At 35.2% G+C, this 18,866-nt stretch overlaps 1 protein-coding gene across 13 annotated transcripts in view; it reads left to right on the top strand.

Moving 5' to 3' along the window:
* TRDN (triadin) overlaps window positions 1-18,866 on the top strand; it is a 403,216-nt gene that overhangs the window by 125,700 nt on the left and 258,650 nt on the right. For all 13 annotated transcript variants that reach the window (XR_008380232.1, XR_008380234.1, XR_008380233.1 and 10 more), the window contains exon 9: window positions 3,627-3,686. Coding sequence is in view for 10 of the 13 variants with exons in the window: in XM_053592195.1 (XP_053448170.1) it covers window positions 3,627-3,686 (60 nt within the window). In the remaining 3 variants the exon portion in view is untranslated. The remainder of the gene's footprint in view (window positions 1-3,626; window positions 3,687-18,866) is intronic.

The raw sequence follows: 18,866 nt of genomic DNA, 5'->3' as shown, positions 1-18,866 counted from the left end.
TGCTTTTTTGTTATACTGGGGAAGAAGACACAGGAGGGAGTGAATCCATACCCATACTAGAATTCCTATGCATTATTGAGGTCAAAATAATGAGCACAGGTGAAAATGGGAATCCTAACTTTGCATATTTGAAAATCTCTATTTTAAAATACTTAAAAAACATCCTTCTCATGCTTCTACCGATATGTTGGTACCATTAGCATGCATTATGGCAGCATTATTTACATATAACAGAAACTTCTTAAGTGTTATAACTTGAATACTTTTCTAGATTAAAAAATATGCTTTGGATTCATAAGGAATTTTCTTTTTCTAATTAGAAGCTCATTGGGCTAGTGGTTCATCAATTAAATGAATGATTTTTGGATTCAGAGAATATTGGTATGATAAACATAAGCACAATACAGTTGTCTTTTAGTATCTGTGGGGGATTGATAACAGGATACTCTGCAAATACCAAAGTCTATATATGCTGAAGTCTCTTATAAAATGAAATAGTACATAAAATTTGCATATAATCAATGCACATCCTCCTAAAAACTTTAAATCATCTCTAGATTACTTATTACACTTAACACAGTGTAAATGCTATACAGATACTTAGTAATTGTTACGCTGTATTCCTTAGAGGATAATGAATAGAAAAAAAAATCTGCATCTATTCAACACAGATGTAACCATCTTTGTCACGGCTACATTTTTTTATCTGATCTGAAGATATGGAAACCAGGGATATGGATGGACAACCATTCTATGGTAACAATTCAACATACAGAATAAAAAAATGCATTACACTTTCAGCATTCAGTTAAAGAAGAAACTCTGAAATATAAATATTTTAGTTAATTCAACATACTATTCAATGTGTAATGTATGCAGCCATCTTTTCACAACTTGGGGCAGAGAACAATATTTTATTTTAGCAGGAGGCAGAGAAGAGTTCATTTTACAAACAGTCCTTGCATTCCAAACTTCCACTATACATAAAAACAAAAACTCTCCTTAATGTCATGGAAAGCTGTAGTGCCACTGGTAATCATTGTGGAAAAAGAAAATTGAGGAGTATTAAATCACTGATTGTGCAGTCAGAATCTAATTAGATTCATCTGGGGAGCTTGTTAAAAATGCAAATTCCTGGGGTCCAGAGCTATGGAATTTTAGTTTTCTGGATGATGAAGCCCAAAACATCTGTATTTTGACAAATTCTTCCTCATTTTGACGTTTAAGTTGACCTTTGACAACTACTCTTAAATTATAGGAAGGACAAATCTAAAAAGGGCACAGTCACATAAGGTACTGAAATGAAAGGAAAAGGCTGCCAATTTCAGAAAACACACACTAATCCAATTTCAAATTTTCCATTTAAGGGGAATATATTTTATTTTTCCATCTTGCTTTGTCTAAAGAGTTAAATTACTTATTCTACAATTTTGCCTGGGAAAACAGTCTTGTGTCCAGGAAAGAGAAAATACCCTCTACCTTAACCTTAACTTGTCTCCAAACCATAAGGCTCCTGGGCTGTGGGATCAGAAGTTCCAGCTGTTATTTCCAGGACATAAAAGTACATGGACTGATCTGAGAATTAGCCTCCTTTCTCTTTCCCGCCTCTCCTGTGGGAAAATGTACTCCAATTTCAACAACCAAATTACAGGAAAGTTTTTGAAACTTTATGAATTTTGACCTACTCATATTTAGGTATTAAGGTAAAAAATTATATTTTTACATCTACTGCTAACTACATTTATTTTTTAAAGACTTGGCAGAGACTCATAATAAAATTCTAAAAATTCTGTTAATACTCTAAAAAGAATGAGATTTACAAAAGTCTAAATGTGCATCTGTATAGTAACAAGTTTTGTTATTTTGTATGTTTGGCATACATAATTTGGATCAATTAAGGATGTGTCATGTTGCATAAATTCAATAAACTCTCTTGGTCCTAAAGCTGCCTCTGGATGTGGTAGATTAATATAATACCTTCTCGGCCAGGCATTGTGGCTCACACCTATAAGCCTAGTACTCTGGGGGGCCAAGGTGGGAGGATCCCTTGAGCTCAGGAGTAGAGACCAGACCCAACAAGAAAGAGACCCTATCTCTACTAAAAATAGAAAAAAATTAGCTAGGTATTTTAGTGGGCTCCTGTAGTCCCACCTACTTTAGAGGTTGAGCCAGGAGGATCACTTGAACACAGAGTTTGAGGTTGCTGTGAGCTAAGTTGATGACATGGCACTCTACCCAGGGTAACAGAGTGAGATTCTGCCTCATATAAAACAAAATAAAATACAAAACATAAAAATATAATGCCCAGTTTAGGAATAATAAATTGTAAATCACTTTTCAACAAGATTCATTTCATAATATACAAGATTTAGAGAAGATATAGTAAGGTTTATAGAATGATTCATCAACAGAAATTCACTTGGGTTGACTTCAGAAAAATCTAAAGTTGTGTGAGAATTTAAAGTTCAGTTTAATGTCTTCAATGATAAAGAAAATTAAAAACCCAGCTATTGAAGTCATTGTCAACAAAATCTTCCAAAAATGTTTACATAGTATATATATTTTGTTTTTGTTTATATGTTTTCCATAGGCAATAGACTAATCAAGATTATTCATAAAATAATCTTATGACGATTACTCAATTAGCTTTTTTTTTTGGAGACAGTCTCATTTTGTTTTCCCTGGTAGTGTGCTATGGCATCATAGCTCACAGCAACCTCAAACTCTTGGGCTCAGGAGATTTTCTTGCCTCAGCCTCCTGAGTAGCTGGGACTACAGGTGCCCACCACAGGACCCAGCTACTTTTAGAGACAGGATCTGGCTGTACTTCAGGTTGGTCTTGAACTTGTGAGATCAGGCAATCCACCCACCTCAGCCTCCCAGAGTGCTAAGATTACAGGTGTGAGGCATTAGCCCAGCAGATTACTCAATTAATTCGAAAAGGATGCTTTGGTTCTGTTAGTTTGTTTTCCCTGATTTATTCTTCCCAATTAAAGAGCATTTCCATTTAGAGCAGCAGTTCTCAACCTGTGGGTCACGACCCACAGGAACTGTATTAAAGGGCTGCAGCATAGGAAGGTTGAGAACCACTGATTCAGAGGATGCCTAACAGGGTGCAAAGTGGTTAGCTCTCCTGCTGGGCCTTTTTAAGAAAACATTCTGCAGCTCCACTTAGACAATTACCTGAAGGGCTGGGAAGGAATATTTGGTAAAACATTCTAAACTGGAAACAATTTCTTCTTGTAAAACTTGTGTTTCATTACTAGAGGTCTACATAAGGACAAATAAGGAAAAAATGCTTGAATATGATGACTTATGTAATAAATTTGATGAAAAGCGTTTTGATTTTTAAAAACAAGCACTAAAATATCACCCTGAACTAGTCTGTTTCAATGTTTGAGGTTATTTCTGCATGAAATAAATGGTGCATTACCTTTATTAAACATATATATTTTCTTTTCTGTGTCTTCATATGAATGCAAATTATTCTTTCACAGAAAATATTGTTGTAACCCAAATAGACATGGGCTACTTTGTGTGTTTGCTTTGTTAAACCGTTTCTCCACAGCAAAACGAAAAGCGTGGATGACATTTTTTCATTTCTCTTTCTCTTTCTACTTTGTCAGATCAGTATGCATTCTGTCGATATATGATTGATATGTTTGTCCGTGGGGATTTAAAACCAGGTATTCCAAACAGTTCTTGTATTTGTCGGTTTTAATATTCTTTGTTTCTACGTTTGTTGGCTTTTTAAGTACTAAACTGTATTTTCATTTTCAAAAACTGCATAATGCATGTGCAGATCTAGCATAAAACCAATATAGAAGCAGAAATAATAACTGGCATTAAGGCCTTTCATTTTACTTTCAATCACTGCATGGCCTATTGTAAATGAAGGCAGCTAAAAGCTAAAATTGCGCTAATATCTTTATATATAAAGAATGCTAATATCTTTAATAATATCTTGAAGAGAAGCAGTGAACCATCTTATCTTATTTTTGGTAAACTTAGAAGAATAGACCTTTGATAATGAAAGTGTCATTCTTTTCTTAGTAGTATGCAAAATTCATATTGATACATTTTGAGTATTTAATCTTTGCTTAAATAAACCTTTTAGATTTTTCTCACACTGGACTTGATTTAGCCACTCCAGAGAACTGTTGATGGGGCTAAAGTTGGAATTAATAGTCAAAATAATGGGGAAGGCTGTTTAATTAAAGGAATATACCTATCATCTCTAGTATCTTCAAGAGTTGTCCAGATTGTAACGAGCTTTGTTTACTAACATCTTAACAAAGAATGAGTGACTTGATTATTTCTTCTATGCCTTTTGCAGATTTAAAACTGACAGTTCTATGCTCATGGTGGGAAAATGTTTCTAAGAAGACAGTATTATTAAGGAAGGAGCTAATTTACATTAGAATAATTGAAAATGATTGTTCAAGCAAACTTTTTTATTTTTTTACCTACTTTTTTAGAAATCATCCTAAAATTTATAATTATACATATATCAGCAAACACACATATCCCATCTAGGTACGAGAGAATAAGATCATCTCAGCCATGGCTGTCTGCAAAACTGATTTAATCCTAGTAATTTATTCTAGTTAGATAATCTTTTCCTTATCCTTTTTCTACATTTTTAGTGAATTAGAAACTGAAATGAAGGAAAAATAATCTAAAAATTATTACTAATTACTGTTAACATGTGTGCATAGTAGCAGAAAATTTAGATGGAAACATCCGATAATTTTGTATAACGAAAGGGCTTTGGACACAAATATAAATGGGATTCTTGACTCCACCCTTCTTGAAAATTGGGCCCTGATTGCATTGAATTTCACCTCCTCTTTAGCGGTTTTATAATTTGAATGGAAATCACAGTAACACCTTGTATTGCTGACAAACCATATAGTAGATACGCAATAAAATATTTTACCACTTTATTCTTTAATCCATTAATTTCACCAGAACCTGTCTGAGAGAGTGACCACATGAAGGGAACTTCTCAACATTGACTAGTCCTAGTCTATATACGTCATAAATTCAGTTTTGTTCACCAGTGGTGATTTAAGAAAGTCATACTCTGCGTACACATTTGCCTTCATAAGATCAACTATTTTCTTATATGTGAGATGAATCCATAGACAATAAGCATGAATTAATAAATGTACTAATATGGATTATTTTCTTTCTATTCCATTAGTTTTAAAATTTTATAATCTGAGAAAAATAACATTTTCTTTGTGCCACTGAAATTATTCATAGTAGCTCCTGATCAATTATAAAATATAATTTCTAAGAAAATCACAGGGCAGAGAGAGCCATGCATTATGAAAGCCAGTGCGGGATGCTAGCAGTTCAGTATTTGCAATACCAATAATTTATTTTCAAAAGTCTCCCAACAGATTAAGGTCAGAGGGGAATAATAAAACTGTCTTCATACAAATTAAAGATGATTTTGCTAATGACCAGCCAGAAAGAGCCCTTCTTTTAAGGCATAAAGTTACCATACTCTAAGCCAGGGGTCCTCAAACTTTTTAAACAGGGGGCCAGTTCACTGTCCCTCAGACCGTTGGAGGGCTGGACTATAGTTTAAAAAAAAAAACAACTATGATCAAATTCCTATGCACACTGCACATATCTTATTTTGAAGTAAAAAAACAAAACGGGAAAAAATACAATCACACCGCCGGATGTGGCGCATGGGCCGCAGTTTGAGGACCCCTGCTCTAAGCAGTCATAAGGTCAGATCTAAAAGACTATTTACTAGGCAGACTCCTGAGAAAATAACCCCCAAGTTCTGTAAGATTAGATTTCTAAATAAATACCATTTACAAACTTACTAAATTCCTTCCTAAATTATTTCATCCATCTACTTTCACAATTTTGATGCTTTAAGAAATGAAAGACTATTTAGATCAGTATTCCTTGTCCAGTAGCTGGAAAAGGAGGAGAAGAGGGCCCCGTATGGCATATCTGTTGTTTCATCTGACAAGCTATATGATGTTTTGTAAATGTACCAAAGGAAAGTTCAAGAATATTATCCTTGTTAGTGAGGCAGTATATAAGATGGAATAATATAGCACTAAATATTATTGCATTTTTAAAAATAAGGAGTGGGAAACACAGATTTAATCTGGGCACGCTAATTTAGAGAAAATGCAAGTGAGGAGATGTAGACTGACTAACAATTAGAGAATAAAACAACTCCTGCCAAGTTTATTGCTCCGCATGTATCCACTATTTATAAAACATTTGTGCTTCCATCTGTTTCTGTTTGGGATTAGTAGAACACCTGTTATTGTTTAGCTAGAGTTCATTATTAATTACTGGTAATGAGTTTTTAAAAATAAAAATTTGATTTTGCCTTCTGGGATTTAATATTTCCTTTGTAAAATATTGTTACACCTTCAAAAGTAGCAAATATTGTGGTACTAATTCAAAACACCTTGTTGATGAAATGTGCTGACGCCATGGTGTAAGACCCACGATTTGCTTTCTCATCCCATCAGAGAAAATACTAAGATATCCTGAAAAAGTTTTAGCTAATATTTTGTCAACATACCTGAAGGTGAATTGCACTGTCCTTTCTGATTGTCTAAAGTGAATAATGACTGTGCTCTATCTTATGGTCTCTTATAATCCCACTTCAATTATAGGGCCCGTCTTAATAAATCAATGTAAACTTTAGGGATCAGCTAGCTCAGTTTGTTGTATCCAATGAAATATCTCCTGAACTGACTCACTCTATATTAAGTTGAATTGTTAAGAAAGTTATATGAATACTTAAGAAATGAATGTTTGCTGTAAAGGCTAACCCTGTGGGCGACTGGGGTAGACATACTCGTATATGTACATTTTGTAACTTTAGGGATACTATGGGTAATGAAGATCTCTCCTCTCCAAAATACTGTTTTTCCTCTGTCCCCTTCCATAACCTCCCTTAGAGGGGAGAGAGAGAGAGATTGATTCTGTCCTATAGTAGCTGTCTTCAAACTGAATAACCCCCACATTTTCTTTTTGGCTTAAAGTAATCTACTTGTCATTTTCTTGTGAGAAAACAATTAAAATTGCTCAAGATGGACATTATTTGCAACACTGAGACTCAATTTATGTTTTTTTTTTCTTTTTAGAAACTGATAGTACAAATGGTTAAGGAAATTTCTTTAGATTTATTTACCTTTATTAAACTTCCAGTAACTTCAATTTTCTTTTATTTTGTAACTTAGCACATTTTTCTTACCAAAAGTTACAGCTATACCAAAAGTTTCATTCATTTGGGTAGACTACTTAAAAGAAATATCATGCTCTTGCTTGGCATTTTCATATTCTCTCTTCATCAGCTTCTACCTGGGCTTAATAAATTGCATGAAATTCTCGGCAAAGTCAACCAACTTAAAAAGGAAACAAATTTCTATAAGTAAGAAATCACATGGCTCACAGACCTCTTTATACTCACTCAGATAAAGAAACCAATTTAAATGTCCAGACAAGAACCATGGCTAGTGTGCTTTGGCTTAGTAATTTTAATGTTTTTTTAAGGCTTCATCTTTATAGCTATTATGATTAAAGTTTAATATAAGTTAGAGTTTGTCCCTTAGAAGTTCTTTCACTATTAAAATTTCAGCTACTATATGACTTCTGCTCGAGCCAAGAATTTATGTCAATGTAATTTATTCCACTTTTTGTGCCATTTATTTCCTTAAAATTGAGGATACTAACCTAGCAAAATCTTTTCTCATTGTAATAAGGTATTCTTTGACAAGCTGTATTCCAAATCATTGGGTTTTGAATCCATAGCTAGAAAGAGCTTCAGGAATAAGTTAGAACTCTCATTTTATTAAGATCCTATTCTTGAACTTTGGTGGTGCTTAACTACATACTCGGTTTGATCCTGCTAAGAAGAGGTCAAATAAAATGGCATTATAGTCAGTGTTATGTAATGGCTTAATCTAATGTATTTCAGAGCTCACTGGCTGTATTAGACAAGACTAGGTACAATTCAGTCTTGTGCTAGAACTAAAAAAAATTCTGCTCCAAGATAGGCATAGTTCCATAAAAACATATTGACTTTAATTCCAACATCAAAAATTTTCACACAGCAAAAGCTCTGGGAGTTTCGATGTTTACTCAGTAAGTATTTGTTGAATCCCCTCAGCAAGCTGATAATCCAGAGAAGAGATACGATGTCTGACAATTAAGCTTGTGAACTCATTCTAGAAAACGTGCTATGTATCTCATTGCTGAATATCACTACATGCACCTTCAGAGTAATCCCCTTGGGAAAGAATGCACCTGGTCCATGCTTCAGATCAGTTTGGAAACTCTTTTTCTGGAATGATCAGCAGAGCTATTGTTACATTACCCTTAATATTCTGAAGACCATCAAAATGTCTTCCTTTCAAAATTTCCTTTATGTTTGGGGAGAGAAAAAAGTCACTGGAGGACAGATCAAATGAGTAGGAAGGATGTTCCAATACATTTATTTGCTTACTGGCTAAAAACTCCCTCACAGACAGGGCCGTGTGAGCTGGTGCCTTGTTGTGATCTAAGAGCCACACCTTCCTCATGTTAAAATTTTCAGTCAACATTTCTACTTCTCTATTGATATTACCTTGGTCTGCTATGGTTCTTACAGTCAGCCAATGCATTTGGTGCACAATTTGACAACTTTTTGCAGTGTTTTCATCAATCTGCTCATTACTGACCACCTTGAACTCTCTATATCAGCGATGCTTTCTCTCCCTTCAGAAAAATGTTTAATCTGTTTGTATACTGCTGTTTTCTTCATGTCATTATCTCTGCACACGGGAACTAATAAGTCCCTGGTTTCAATTCCACTCTTGCCAAGTATAATGAGAAATTTATTAATGTTTATTTGTTTCTCTAATTCAAGCTCAGATATTCTCACAATGGCACACACACACACACACACACAAAGAAAAAACACAGCAACAACAATGAGTGCCATTCAACAAGACACTGTAACAGGTTGACAGGAACATGACAGTGAGACACTGATATACCAAGGTTAGGAAACCTTACAAAGTTGTTCAGTGCTGTCAATGTAAGTGCACCATGGCAAGTTCATGAAGTTCATGAATGTAATTGTCAAACCTCAAACCTCATTAATAATTGTATAACTAAGGATAACCTGGCAAATACTCAATATAGATCTGGACTCAGTATATCAGGAATGCTTATTTCCATTTGCCTCCTGGACCTTTAATTATTTTAAAAAAATATTTTTAAACATTGTTTACAGGAGTAAAATTAAAAAGATAGTAAAAAATCTGATAAGAACCTAAAAATAAAAAACTAAACATTTATTTTATATATATCCTGGTTTAGAAAGTATATATACTTCAAATGTAAAACATCTTCAGAAAGGAACTAACTTCTCATACACTATTACCCATGAGCCTACAGCATACCCATCTTGTAGATATCAAATCCAGATTTTGAACACATCTTTAAGAAATTCTAGCATGTTATTTCTCCTGGGTTTTCTATAACTTGCATCATAAAAATATTAATACAATTCTTGAATTTTTAAAATAGTTGATGGCTCATAATTTTGTTGAAAATATTATCTTCTTTGTAATGGCAAGACATTTTCATTTTATATTTATAAACATAAATTAGAATGATAAATGCCATCGTTAAAAATTTACTCCTTCTCTATTTCTGTCAGATAGCTGCCATTATCTTTCTCCAGCATTTTGTATACTTAAAAAACACACATTTTGACACATAGATTGTCTTGTGACAGATAAAATAATATGCTCTTTTAGCAAAACAGGATGGCCCAGGTTTTTGTCCCAAAATACAGCAAAGTCCTTCCCTTTAAAGTGCTAACTAGCTGAGAATACAGCACTTCTCCTTTGTGAATGGCTTTGCTTTCTGCAGTTTGTTACTTGATGTCAACCATGGTGTGAAGATACTAAAAGGAAGATTTCATAAATGAGCAATTATAAGTTTTAAATTGTGTGCCATTCTAAATAGTGTGACTCTATCTCCTGCTGTCCAGCCAAGGATGTGAATCATCCCTTACTACAGTGCATTCATGCTGTAGAAGCTATCTTCTCAGTAGTCACTTACTAGCTGTCTCAGTTTTCAGATGGAAAATACCTGGTATGTACAGACTTCGGTACCTTCGGCAGCCTTGGAATGTATGCTTCATGCATAAGGTGATACTACTGTATTGTATTTACTTTTTGTCCTTTGGAATAGATTGTTTAGTCATTGATTGCTGAATGTAACAAAATTTATTGCCATCAGATGATTCATAGTCTGAGATTTCACTTGTATAATCAATTTCAATTTCATCTAATCCTTGGAGTCTAGCCTCCTACTATCTTGTCTTTCTGCATTCATCTTCTGATTCATCTAATAATTGTGAAACATCTTCCTCTGTCACTTTTTCTCTTTGCAGCTATAGATGGAAAATAAAAATTCTGAATTCCATGTTCGATGAAACTAAAAGTAGATCATAAAGCCTGGTATTTATTTCTAAGATGGTTGTATATTTTTTCTCCGATGATGTAATATTTCAGCCAACACAATAAGAAACCTGAGTGATAATGAGATAGTGATGACATATTTCATAGTTGTAATATGTCCTAGGCAATTCCATCATTATTCTATTTTCTTATTATTTTACTTGTAAGCATTCTTGGGAAATATTTATGAATGATGATGAAAATGTTAAGGGTCGGGGTTCCCTGAACCTAGTTGATCTGGTTTGATTATCTGGCTGAGCTAGAACGTTCAACCCAGGCACAGGGAGAATCAAAACTGAAGGTGGGTGGAAACCAAGAATAAAACTGGAGCAGCAAAGGAGTAGAAAGCAAAGTAACCTGCACAAGTTTCAGAAGAACAAGAAGATTTTGTTTAAGAACACAGAGAAAGCAGGAAGCACTTCCAAAGAGAGCTGGAAGTGGGTCCCTCTCATGACTGAGAAGAGGTGAGAGGTACACCCGGGGCAGCGTAGAAGTATAAACATCTTTCTCTCAGTATGAAATTGGTTGTAACTCTTTCACTGGCTTCTCACTCCTCTGGGTATTATTGCCCTTTTCTATTGGTCATTAATTATTATCATTTTCTATTGGTCATTGGTTACTTAAGCTACCTAGTGCCCACATTCTTTTCCTGAGTGTTGGTGAGAACTGTTGAGTGGTGAATGTTCCTATGTTCTCTCCAGACTTTCTCGTTAAGCAGAGCAGGATTTTCTCCTATCCCCATTGAAACTCCTTTCTTCCTGCCCCTTCTCAGAAATAATCCCTAAATTGATGAAATAGAAAATGCTCAATATCAGAAAAAATAAGATCATAAAAGTCATAAAAATTCCATAATGTGCTTGAAAATTTGTTCAAAGAGGCAGTATTTTAATTACAAGGTACAATGGATTTTATTTTGTTTAAGAAATGACTTAATTTTCTTTGTTTCTTGAACAACCTATAAGAAAAAATGTCAGGAAATGTACTTGTTACCAATAGTTAGAATTGCTCAAAAAAAGAACCTGAAAAACTAGGACCATCTCCAATGGACCCTGATAGCATCCTGAGAACAAAAACAAAAAACAAAACAAAACAAAAATACATATACACATATATATGTCTATACACACATAAAGTTGAGGGTCATAAAAACCTGGTTTATCCATTGTTTATGTTTTTGATTTTTGGGGGGAAACTAACTTTCTTTATAAAATTTGTTTCTTAAGGTTGTCAAAATAATTACATGAAATAATGTGTGCACGTGTTCTCTCCCCTCTCTTTATGCTTTCCCTTTTATTGCTCAAAGAAGTTGTATAAACAGTATTTCTAGTGTGAAAGACCAGAGCAGATATTAGGGGAGATGTAAAATGTGAAGCGGAGAATTCCACTTGAGAATTGAGAATTTGCAATTTACACATATGTGAAATTTAAGACAAACATGTACAAGGCTGAGGTGATAATATTAAAGCACAGCATTGAAAATCCTAGCATGTTCTTTCGTGACCACTAGTTGTTGAGTATTTACTTTCTGTTAGGCTCTTGAGATTCTATCTTACATAATCCTCCTACAGCCTGGGAGGAGTGGATCACCATCTCTGTTTCATGGATAGGAGGACCGAGACACAAAGTGTTCGGGTGATTTGTTCAGGTCTCACAAAGTGGCAGACAGGAGATTCAAACCTGTGCCTGCCTAATTCCAAAGTTCTCAGGATTAATTATAAATCTACCTATTTCCCAGATGTAGAGGAAGAACTGTAAGAGTTCACCCTGGTTGGTGCTCAGGGAAATCTAGAAAGAAGAACAAGATTGAAAGTGGTATGTGAGATGACCTGGAGAGAGCAGAGTGAAAAAGACCAGTTAGGAAAAGCACAAGGCAAGGGAGCGAAGCCTGATCCTAGGAGGTGGGACAGAGAGAAGGAAGACGATTTTAGAGAGACGTCACAGAAGTAGAGTCAGGGGATTTACAGATACCAAAGGATAGGGAAGTAAAGGATTATTTAGAAGGTATTGGCCTAACAAACCAAAAGGTTGCCCAAAGTAGGGACAATAGGGAAAGAGAGGGGCCAAAGCTACTGGACTGGGCAAGGCAGCAAAAGTGAATTCATCACCTATTCTTAAAGCCACATATGGTATCCAGTTGCAAATGGCAAAATAGTAAGTAGTGACAATTCTAATTCCACATCATTTGTTTAGCAGCTGTTAAATACTAAGGATCATTACAGTGCTTTTTTTACATATTTTATCTCATTTAATTTTCACAGCAAACTATGACACCTATGTGGTACAGTAATAATTTCACAGCACTTCTGACTGAAGTCGGCAGTTAGATGATCAAGTTTTGGAGTTTTGGAAAGAGGTCAGAGATGCAGATGGGGTCACCAGGAGAATGAGCGAAATTAGCCAGATTACAAACTTTGCCTATCTTCCACATACGCAAAAGTTTCAGGCCGAGAACACAGTAGAAGTTATAGGAATGCTAAAATCCGATCCGTAACTTTAACAAGTGGAAGAGAGAAAAGTAACTAGCAAATAATGGGAAAAGCTTAAACAGGAGTTACATTGCATAATATAGACTGTAAATGCTACAAATTTCAGAGAAGAGACATCTGTAATTCCTGCTGTCAGAGGAGAGACTGTGGATCTGGAACTTGAAAGATGAATGATGTTTGACTAAGTGTTGAGGACACATAGGGCTTGATTTGTTTGTGTATAAATGAAAGAGGGAATTAGTATGAACATGACAGTGCATGTGAAATTGATGTGTTTGTAAGACAATGAGGATATTAGTCTGTAAAGAGGATAAACTAAGATAGGAACATCTTAAGAATGGCGGTTCCTAGACATAGCTGAATTGTGATTTTCTACCCACCATTATTATACCTTTCTGATTTAATTATCATACAGCTTCATGAGTCTCTGCCTAGCAAGCCTTTTTGTTTTTCTTTTTTTTTTTTTTTTTACTACTAATATATACTTTCAAGAAACATTTGCCTTTAAATCTCCACTGCCTCCCACCTTGCCAGAAACATGCTGTGTTTGTTGAATTGAATTCAGGATATATAGCATTTATCTCAATGAAAAAAATATTGATGTTCATCCTAGAGCAGCCCATTTTATTCATTCGTAGAAATAATCTTGTTATTTAAAAAGATGACAGGTTTCTAAGCACTGCAAATAGGCCTGTGTAAAGATTTCTTAAAGGAGTTATTTGTGGTATCTCTAGAGGCAGAAGCTCAGAATTAACAAAGATGAGTTTGATGCATGCATCAGTAAACTGCAGGCAGCATACAGAATTAGGCTGCAGTGAGAGGAAAAGTGGGAGAGAGCCCACACTGCCTTATGGAAGGCCAAGTTCCTGGACTTGGCGTACCCCCATGGGAGTTGCCCTCTGATTACCTGAAGCCTGTGGAAGCTGTTGAAGTAAATGTATCAGTTTGTCATATTTGTCTAAATCAATCCATTAAACATTCTAGTCACTATAAATAGCTGGAATGAACATAGAAATAGAGCCAAGTGCTTCTGAGAGGATGTGATTCCTCTGATGCTGTTACCACTCTCTGCTTCATTGCAATAAAGTGCTTTAGGTTGTGGGAGGCTAGTGAACAAGGCTTCTCTGCCCTCAGTGTTCGTGTGGCTTTACGCTCTCTGCATTCAGAAAATTAAACAAAACCAAGGCTTATGCTTTCACTTCTTTTGCAATCTTAACATTCTGTTTCCTACTCTGTTGAAAGATGTGTAATTTTTTTGCTGGGAGAGAACTTTCATTGAAGTGTCTTTTTAGTCTTGCCTTGTCACTGTTAATGGCACGACCCCTGTCAGAGAAGAACAAATTCCTTCTCTGGCAACCCAGTAGGACTATTTAAAGAGATTCTAAAATAGAGAGAAAAGGTATAAATAACACAGAGTAATTTGAATTGCTGGACCCAAAGCAGGGAAAATTAAAGCTTAATCACAGAATTATCAGACTAATTAAGTGTTATTTATTAGTGTGTCATGTCTTGCAATAATCTTATCTGTCAGTTTATATGCAAGAAGGAGGAAAGAAAAAAGTTCTACTAATTTATATGAATATATTCCCCAGTGTTGTTCCAAGGTTAGTTTGTATGGCCAAGTAGGATAAAGATTAGATAACAGCACTCTTTCTAACCATTTATATAAATGCATAATTCTTAGCCCTTTCCTTAAGCAGGACTTATTTTTAAATATAGAGATAATAAATATGCCCCATATTTACTTTGATTCAACTCATTGGCTGTTTTCAGAGAGAGTTCTTTGATAAATATTCCTCTTCCATAGATTTTGTTTTAGAATGTTCCTGCGTTTGTGCAGGATGAAGAGAACATTTTGCAGAATGGGCATTAATGTTACTGATTGTAGACTGTTTAACCAACTCAGTGTCAACTCCACTGAATATTTTGCAGTCAATTTTATTCCAGCCTAATAAATTAACATATTTCATATTTTGGTTTTCTAAAATGTAGAAAGTCATTAATTAATGTCTGAAGACATGATAATGCTATTATTCCTGCATAGTCATAATAATTATTCCACATTTGAAGACAATGTATTTTGCCTATTTATATCCTCATTGGTATCCATCCATGTGGATATGCTCAAAGCTGCTCCATTCATCAGTCTTTCAGCAGTTACTGAATCTCTAGTATGTACTCAATGCAATAGCATGAGTTGCAAAAGAGAAGCAAGTAATGATCCAGTCTGAGATTATTAAAAATGAAAAAAGGAACAATATAAAGCAGCTGGGAAAGGAAAAGAAGGAACTAATTGAGCATTAAATCACATGACACAGATTATTCTCATTACACACGTCTAGAGACAGGAGGACAACAGTGGTTAGGACAGTCTCCATCAAGGCGCATTTTGTCAAGACTTATCTTCAGCTTTATTGTGATTTTTATTGTGAACTACTTACAATGAGTTTTGTATTTTTTCCTATTTTAGGCGTTTAATTTTTTTTAATTAAATCATAGCTGGGTACATTAAGGCAATCATGGGGTACAATGTGCTGGTTTTATATACAATTTGAAATATTTTCATCAAACTGGTTAACATAGCCTTCACGGCATTTTCTTAGTTATCGTGCTAAGACATTCATATTCTACATTTAGTAAACTTCACATGGACCCTTGTAAGATGCACCATAGGTGTGGTCCCACCAATTACCTTCCCTTGACCCATTCTCTCCCCTCCCCTCCCCTTCCTATCCCCTTTCCCCATATTCTTAGGTTATAATTGGGTTATAGCTTTCATATGAAAGCTGTAACTTGGTTTCATAGTAGGGCTGAGTACATTGATACTTTTTCTTCCATTCTTGAAATACTTTTAATAATCTCAGACTGGATCATTACTTGCTTCTCTTTTGCAATACTTTTGAAATACTTTGCTAAGAAGAATATGTTCCAGCTCTGTCCATGTAAACATAAAAGAGGTAAAATCTCCATCTTTTTAAAGGCTGCATAATAATCCATGGTGTACATATACCACAATTTATTAATCCATTCATGGGTCGATGGGCACTTGGGCTTCTTCCATGACTTAGCTATTATGAATTGAGCTGTGATAAACATTCTGGTACAAATATCTTTGTTTTTGGTCTTCTGGATATATACCTAGCAGAGGAATTGTAGGATTCAATGGCAGGTCTATTTTTCCAAAAGGAACATATTAGTGTGCATTCCCACCAGCAGTGTAGAGGTGTTTCCTTTTCTCCACATCTATGCCAAGATCTCTGGTTTTGGGACTTTGTTATGTGGGCTAATCTTATTGGAGTTAGATGATATCTCAAAGTAGTTTTGGTTTGCATTTCTCTGATGATTAAGGATGATGAGCATTTTTTCATATGTCTGTGGGCTGTGCACCTGTCTTCTTCAGAGAAGTTTCTCTTCAAGTCCCTTGCCCACCCCAATATGGGATCACTTGTTCTTTTCTTGCTAATATGTTTGAGTTCTCTGTGGATTCTGGTTATTAAATCTGTCAGAAACATAACCTGCAAATATCTTCTTCTGTTCTGAGGGCTGTCTGCTTGCTTTACTTACTGTGTTCTTGGCTGTGCAGAAGCTTTTTAGTTTGATCAGGTCCCAGTAATGTATTTTTGTTGTTGCTTCAATTGCCCAGGGGGTCCTCCTCATAAAATATTCACCTAGGCTGATTTCTTTAAGTGTTTTCCCTGCACTTTCTTCTAGTATTTTTATAGTTTCATGTCTTAAGTTTAAATCTTTAAACCAGTGAGAGTCTGTCTTAGTTAATGGTGAAAGGTATGGGTCCAGTTTCAGTCTTCTACAAGTCACCAGCCAGTTCACCCAACACAATTTGCTAAATAGGGAATCTTTTCTCTATTGAATGCTTTTAGTTGGTTTGTCAAAGATCAAATAACGGTAAGTAGCTGGATTCATCTTTTGGTTCTCTATTCTGTTCCATACATCTACTTCTCTGTTTTTGTGCCAGTACCATGCTGTTTTGATCAGTATCGATTTATAGTATAGTCTGAGGTCTGGTAGCGTAATTCCTTCTGCTTTGTTTTTATTTCTGAGTAATGTCTTGGCTATTTGAGGTTTTTTTATGATTCCATATAAAATGAAGTATTATTTTTTCGAGATCTTTAAAGTATGACAGTGGAGCTTTAATAGGGATTGCATTAAAATTGTATATTGCTTTGGGTAATATGGACATTTTAACAATGTTGATTCTTCCCAGCCATGAGCATGGTATATTTTTCCATTTGTTAACATCTTCAGCTATTTCTTTTCTTAGAGTTTCATAGTTCTCTTTATAGAGATCTTTCATGTCCTTCGTTAGGTAAACTCCCAAATGTTTCATCTTCTTTGGCACTACTGTGAATGGAATAGAGTCCTTGACTGTTTTTTCAGCATAACTATCATTGGTATATATAAAGGCTACAGATTTATGAGTGTTGATTTTGTAACCTGAGACACTGCTGTATTCCTTGATCACTTCTAAGAGTTTTTGTAGAAGAATCCCTGGTGTTTTCGAGATATACAGTCATATCATCTGCAAACAGTGAAAGTTTGATCTCTTCTGATCCTACGTGGACAACCTTGATCCCCTTTTCTTGCCTAATTGAAATGGCTAAGACTTCCATTACAATGTTAAAAAGCAGTGGAGAAAATGGGGAACCTTGCCTGGTTCCTGATCTGAGGGGAAATGATTTCAATTTAACTCCATTCAATACAATATTGGCTGTGGGTTTGCTGTAGATGGCCTCTATCAGTTTAAGAAATATCCCTTCTATACCCATTTTCTTAAGTGTTCTGATCATGAAGGGATGCTGGATATTATCAAAAGCTTTTTCTGTAAAAAGAATCATATGTTCTTTGTTTTTTAATTTGTTTATGTGATGAATTATATTTATAGATTTACGTATATTGAACCAGCCTTGAGACCCTGGGATAAAACCCACTTGGTCATGGTGTATAATTTGTTTGATGTGTTGCTGGATTCTGTTTGTTAAGATCTTGTTGGGCGGCGCCTGTGGCTCAGTGAGTAGGGCGCCGGCCCCATATGCCGAGGGTGGCGAGTTCGAACCCAGCCCCGGCCAAACTGCAACCAAAAAATAGCCAGGCGTTGTGGCGGGCGCCTGTAGTCCCAGCTGCTTGGGAGGCTGAGGCAAGAGAATCGCGTAAGCCCAAGAGTTAAGAGGTTGCTGTGAGCCGTGTGACGCCACGGCACTCTACCCGAGGGCAGTACAGTGAGACTCTGTCTCTAAAAAAAAAAAAGATCTTGTTGAATATTTTTGCATCAATACTCTAGGTGTTCAATTTTTTTTATGTCAAGTGGAGAAAAGCAGTGATAAAATCAGGTTTACTTTTTTATTAATAACACTGAGCAATCAGTACAGAATATAAAGTTAACAAAATATGGTGCCACATAGATGTGATCTTACACTACTATGGTCTCTTCCTAATTAGATTCCGTTATAATTCAGTGACTATCCTTTGTCATTTACACTTAATTATTCATATTCTATTGTACAAATGCCTGCCACTGTATTTTATTCAATATTTCTGCTTTGTCATGGATAGAATGCTTTCCTCAGGGAAAAGGTGTCATCTACAAACCATTTTCTACAGTAATCATCCACGGTATTTAGGTAATGAGCCCTTGCTTAGTAGACAAGACTTAGTTACAACAATTGGAATCGCTTATAGAAAGTGAGTGAAAATAGATATAAGAAAGGCACCCATATTTCCATATAGAAACACCCTGTAAGAACCAAATTTATGATTGAAAATGCTCTTATTTGGTGGATGTGTACGATGTAAACCTTTCTCATTTTCTATAATTCATGATAATGATTATATTAATGGTGATTTTTTTTCCCTAGAGGAA

The sequence above is a fragment of the Nycticebus coucang genome, chromosome 5 (assembly GCF_027406575.1).
Source record: "Nycticebus coucang isolate mNycCou1 chromosome 5, mNycCou1.pri, whole genome shotgun sequence".
Lineage (NCBI taxonomy): Eukaryota > Metazoa > Chordata > Mammalia > Primates > Lorisidae > Nycticebus > Nycticebus coucang.
Note: the sequence above shows the minus strand (reverse complement) of the source record. Positions and strands in the feature narration are given on the sequence as shown.